Source organism: Conger conger, chromosome 3 (genome assembly GCF_963514075.1).
Source record: "Conger conger chromosome 3, fConCon1.1, whole genome shotgun sequence".
Classification (NCBI taxonomy): domain Eukaryota; kingdom Metazoa; phylum Chordata; class Actinopteri; order Anguilliformes; family Congridae; genus Conger; species Conger conger.
In genome coordinates, this window is record NC_083762.1 from 13674909 (window position 1) to 13681192 (window position 6284).

At 41.9% G+C, this 6284-nt stretch overlaps 1 protein-coding gene across 1 annotated transcript in view; it reads right to left on the reverse strand.

Annotated features, from left to right (window-relative positions):
- LOC133125211 (neuronal migration protein doublecortin-like) overlaps nt 1-3576 on the reverse strand; it is a 44146-nt gene extending 40570 nt beyond the window's left edge. Inside the window, exon 1 of the mRNA XM_061236969.1 lies at nt 3140-3576. Coding sequence (XP_061092953.1) covers nt 3140-3503 — 364 coding nt within the window. The 5' untranslated portion in view covers nt 3504-3576. The remainder of the gene's footprint in view (nt 1-3139) is intronic.
- Between the last annotated feature and the right edge of the window lie 2708 nt (nt 3577-6284).

Sequence of the window (6284 nt, forward strand, 5' to 3'; positions counted from 1 at the left end):
TGGAAAACATACCCTTTTATACCCAGAGAGAACATTTCTATACTTTCAGGGTACATTCGGGAAATTTGATCCTTGAAAAACTAAAATGTACCTCCACTGTCACTTCATTTCTGAGAGTGCATGTCAGAAAATATCTTTCACAAGCTCTCCCCACATCTATTCCTGCACATACTGGAGATGTGTGTCTTCCTCCATGCAGGATCTTCCCTTCACACTGCATACTTTAGGTTCTGTTTGAAAGATCTGGCACTCTTTACTGTGCAAAAAGTACAGGCTCTGGCACTAACGTTCCTGCCACCTCCCTTCAATGAGAATCACAAATAAGGAACACAGTCTGAAAATAACTGAAAAAGACCTACTCTCCCAAAATCACAACGCACGCCTTTCAAAAATTGTGCCGAGAGTATATGTAATATAAAAGCTCAGGTTTTGTATGCACCTTGATAGGCAGAAGAATCAGATTTAAAATACCTATTTTTAAGTCTATTTTGAAACAGTAAAACTATTGGCCTCTGATTGTAAAAACTGGGGCTGTGCCTTTCTCCTGTGCAGTGACACAGAATACAATACTGTTATTAAATTCCATTGGTGGCTAGGATTACCACTAGCTAACGCTAACTAAATACAAACACATGTCAGGTAAATGGCCTGTGTGGAAAGCAACTACCAAAGATGATGTTTTACGAATCATATTTCTTAGCTCATTGCTATCTTAGCTATCTTCCTTAGCTATGCACATGGTCGTCCTCAAATGGAGAGGCGGGGTTGAGAATGAGATGTGAACTGCCTAGTCTGCCTTTAAGTAAGAGAGGTATAGTTAATGCTCGAGGTGACGTGCCTAACATGTAAGCCTAACAGAACAGGTGTAGCGTTTCACGCCATCAGATCCTGAAAAGCAGATCCGTCGTCCCGCTGGTTGAAAGAGACTGCTCAGTTCGTATGTCTCCTCCCTGGTGGCTGTGAATAAGGGTTGTCTTAAATAAACGCTACTGACAGAGCTCTCAGTAACAGCTCTCCAAAGAGTTTACAAAGTGGCAGAATTTACCCTGGTGTCTTACATTACAGTTATTACTGAGAAAGAAAGACTCATTTCTGATCAGAGACAAATACACCATATATCATCTACAGCCAATGGATAGAACAACCAATTATAATTCTCCCTGATTATCTTCTAATTGAAATTATCCCCTCATTACACGGCTGAATATTACAAATAGGAGAGATGATCCATCTAAAATCACCTGCGCCAGGTAATTATCTGGCTCATAGCTGTGATGGGGTTTCTGAACCTAACTGTGATATAAAGTGACATTCATTATTCATTTCATACATAATCAATAAGAACCTTCCACATACATGAAGTGATTCACTCGAATGACAAAAAATCCCCACGAAAACAGATAGTGGTTCAGTTTATGTATTATGATACATCGTTTTGGATGAGGTTTCCTGTCAACTACAAAGCAGTTGAGTGGAACAGAAATCATTAAATTATGTTCAGGGGTTTCTGAGGATATAAAGGGCCCAAGCCACCATGATGTCTTCCTCTGACGTACTTCACACTGCTGTGTTTGAAGTGCTCATTGTGTCTCACATGAAGTGATTGACTCATGCAACACCACCAATCTCAGCTCACTGAACCAGGGGAGGCACAGAGAGGTCAAAACTCACCAAAACTAATCCCATTACAACCCGGTTTGTATTGTAATTAATGGATGTATAAAGCCATTTTCTAGGGTATTTTAGGGTATAATTGGATTACAATCTGTGCTGTGACAAGTTAATTAGCCAGTAAAGCATTTACTGTAAAAGAGTCCTTCGACCTCTGGATCAGATGCACTTTAACACTTTAACAGTCCGTCTCCCGCCCCACCATCTGGGTTATGGAACACAGTAAAGATAGGGAAATACCTTAAATCAATGACTAGCTTCATGACCAAGCAATTGGTGTTTCCATGTGATTTGAAGGAAGCTATTCACCCCATGAGACCAGGAGAAAGAGCGCAGTGCTATTTTTAGCTGCAGTGAGGCCGGCTTTGAGGTACAAGTTTTGAATTGTCATTTAAAATGAGCACTCTGCATCTACTCTTGTCACTTTTTAGCAAAGAAGTAATAGAAATAAGATTGTTATTTCCATTACAAGACTAAAACACTTGTTAATACAGGAGCTTAGACAGCACATTCACACACACACACACACACACACACACACACACACACGTACTGTCAGACTGGCCCAACCCGAGGCAGGGGGGCCATACAGAGGACAGCGCAGTGGAACATCATCGTACAGAAAGGATGAAGCTGCTTGTATTCATAAGGCCTGATGAGTAATTGCATTTGAAAAAAATGCAATGCGCACAGGAGATAGACACCGGGTAATTAACTGGGCGAGGAATTGGCTTCAGAGCATCTCTGTTATTTTTATACAGTGAGTCAGACCTGGGTCGTACACAATCAGGGAGCACTTTATTAGGTATTTATTAGACTTTTAGACTCTGAAAGTCTTGGTCTTCTGCTGCTGTAGCGTATCAACTTAGAGGTTTGAAGCAATGTGTGTTCAGAGATGCTCTTCTGCATACCACTGTTGTAATATGCGGTTATTCGCAGTACTGTCACCTTCCTGTCAGCTTTGACCAGTCTGGCCTTTCTCCTCTGACCTCTCTCATTAACAAGGTGTTTTTGCCTACAGAACTGCTACTCATTAGATGTTTTTTGCCTTTTTGCACCATTTTCTGCATCTATTGTGTGTGAAAATCCCAGATCAGCAGTTTCTGAGATGCTCAAACCACCTTATCCGACACCAACAATCATTCCACGGTCACTTAGATCACATTTCTTCCCCATTCTGACATTTGGTCTGCATTGCATTAACAACTTGATGTACAGGTCTACCCAATAAAGTGCTCACTGAATGTATATAACTGTTTTGGATTCAAATACTCATCTATACTCAGCCTAGTGAACCTATGAAATAGGCTACTCACAAAAAAACTTGTGGTCCTCTTGGATGGCTCAAACACACCAGGCCAGATCAATGGAGCACAGAACAGCATTTGAATCCAGAGCAATGGCAGATCTGACCAAGGTCCACAGTGAGTAAACACAAACACACACACACACACACCGCGGTGCTCACCTTCCTCCAGCTCCTGCATGCAGGTGATCTTCCTCCCGCCGTCGATGGTGAAGATGAAGCGCACGCCCTGCGGCAGGTTGATGTGGTCGGAGAGCGAGCGCGTCAGGTCGGCCAGCAGCGCGTCAAAGGTGCGGAAGCGGTCGGTGGCCACGGCGTACACGATGCCCTTGAAGTAGCGGTCGCCGTTGCGGTAGAAGCGCACCTTCTTGGCCTTCTTCTCGTTGGTCAGCGCCTGCAGAGTGCGCGTGCGGTAGAAGCTGCAGTGGGCGCTGTGGGTGGGGCTGGGCAGCCCGTTCGCGCGCGCGTTCCGGGTGGTCCGGGATAACTTGTCCCGCTCGTCGAAGTGGCCAAAGTCCTGATCCATAGCGACCGTGACTGGGGGAGGGCGGCGGTAACAGTAATGGGGTGGGGGGGCGACCCTGTGTAGTGAGCTTTGGTGTGCTGGAGAAACCTGACAGAGAAGACATCAGATGTTGTAAGGTTGGGTAACACATTGCAATAAGGTTACATGAATTGGCATGAGCAAATGTAGTTGTTGTTAACTACGACTGAGAATGAAATCTGGACAGCTTTGTTTATGTACTGTATTTAAACATCATGATTTCATATTAGAAGTACATTAGTACATTAGTCATATTGGAGTGGAAAATAGTTCATGGTTGACTAATTATCAGTTCATCCTTTGGTTTGAAAATGTATGTCCCTGTGGAGAAACAGGGGATCAACAGGGGAGTAACAGTGGAGTAATGCGTTGCTCAGTGGGGATTAGGGTAAGCATTAATGAACAGGTAATTAATTTTTTTACAGACACAACACAAATAGCACGTCACAAAATCAGTGAGTTATTGAATTTTATAAAATGTTGGATTCATTAAGAATCTATAAATGAATATTACAAGGACCTGTTGAGGGATCACAGACAAACAAACATCCTTAATATAGCACTGTTACAAACCATTCTCAACTACCCCTGGTGTAAAATTCAGCTTCCAGCTGTTTCAAAACACAGCTTGAGTTGGTCAAACCATGTAGAGTATGGAGCTGGTCTGAACTGGTCAACCAGCTACTAGCTCAAAACCTAGCCTGAGTTGTATGTTTCAGCAGGGACAGCATTCAAGTACAGATACAACCCAAGTATTTTTTTTCTTTTTTTTCAAATTATTGAACTGTTCAGGTCCTTGACCACATCTGCACATTTATAATCTATAATATATCACAAGATGTGCACACAATTTGTATTTCTATCCCTTCTCATAACTGTTTTCCACCACCAGTCCGGCTCAAGCCCTTGCCGGTTTTCACGGGCGGTGCAGTAGCCTGGCTCAAGTATCCCTCTCTCTGTCCCACCGGACGGGTTGGTTTTCCTCTATGAATTGGGCCGAAGGCAAAGCCTTCAATTAGGAGAACCGTTCATATCGACTGAGTCCGTCCCACACACACACACACACACCACTCAGTGAGAGAAGTCTGAACAAATAAATAAATAACAGAACATAAGCGAGATCTGCTGTAACAGGAGAGCGAGGAAACCGAACCCTGATTGGAGTGCTCCCAGCAGAACAGGGCACATTAACATTTTATCACCTACACGCCAGGTGAGCGAGAGTTCCGCACAGCAGAGCTGTGTGGATGTATAACACTGCAAGTGCACACACAGACCAGCTAGATTCATTTTAAAAAAGGAAACCCAGTCTTTTTATTCGTTTTTTTTTTCACCTCTGGTTGTTAATGACCTGCATGCAAGCCTGCATTATTTCACGTTCCGTGTAGACTATGTATCGATCAGTTTTTCCTCTTCAGTGCTTCAGTACACAGTCTGTCATTGTCTGACTAATATTCAGAGTGTGTAACTTTGGACATATTGTGGTCTGAGAGGGATCTATTTTTTCCAGCAATCTGCAATACTCTTAATATTGTTCAATCACACACAACTTACTAATGGGGAAAACCACTTGTACAATATGAAATACTGCAGCAAGAAACAAGACAGCATCTGTGTGTGTTTCCATGGTGTTATGGGTGTCTTTTTATTTCGATTTGAAAGTACATAGAATTTGCATTAATTACGCTATGTCTATGCGGTATAATTATTGCAATTATGTTCAATTTAAAGCTAAAGGACCATGTTATTTTCAAGGTGACTAATCAATTAATTCCATTCATTTTAAAGCATGTGTCCAGTACAAATGACAAATGTTTTTGCTATTATTATTATTATTATTATTATTATTTTTATTATTATTATTATCAAGCAGTTATAATTTTAGCACAGCCATACTGACAAATAATTATCCCTGAGCACAGCGCATCAACATCTTAATTATCTATAATAGATATAATAGATCTACCTATAATAGATCATTATCTCTATAATAGAAACCTTGCTTTAGTGTTTCTAAATTGGCACGTAACAATCCAATCCAATAACATACCATTACCATGTTTCATGCTCATGTTGCCTACAAACAATCTGTAACACCAATATCAGCTATCTCTCAAGGGATAAAGGAGTGGCCAACCCGTTTAAACACTTGTGCTTTGTACCATAAAGGCAAGCTATTCAAGTTATGACAGCCATATAGCTCATTCTAAGTTTGATAAAATATGTTCTGAATGTGTGGCCAAAGAGGAACTGCTAGATAATGACATAATGAGATTATGATTGGCGGAAAGACTGAATTTTGCACAAAGGAAATTATTAAAGTAAGGGAAAGAAGCACTACAAAAAAACATGTCAAAATCTTGTAATGAGACTTAAAATCTCTTTTTTTTTTTTTTTTGCCCATTGGCAAATCAAAATCATCTCACTTCACTGGCAATATTTGGGTTTTTGCAGTGCAGGATGTGGCCCTTCAAGACTTTGAGAGGGAGAGGAGAAAGACTTGATACAGTAAGGCTGAACAGCAGAGTGTAGAACCAGTGAAAGCAAGGTAGTGGCATGGGTGAGACAGAGAGCAGCAGTAGGCCACGCAGAGAAAGCGAGGTGGTGGCATGGGTAAGACAGAGAGCAGCAGTAGGCCACGCAGAGAAAGCGAGGTGTTCGCATGGGTAAGACAGAGAGCAGCAGTAGGCCACGCTGAGAAAGCAACCTGGTGGCATGGGTAAGACAGAGAGCAGCAGTAGGCCACGCAGAGAAAGCGAGGTG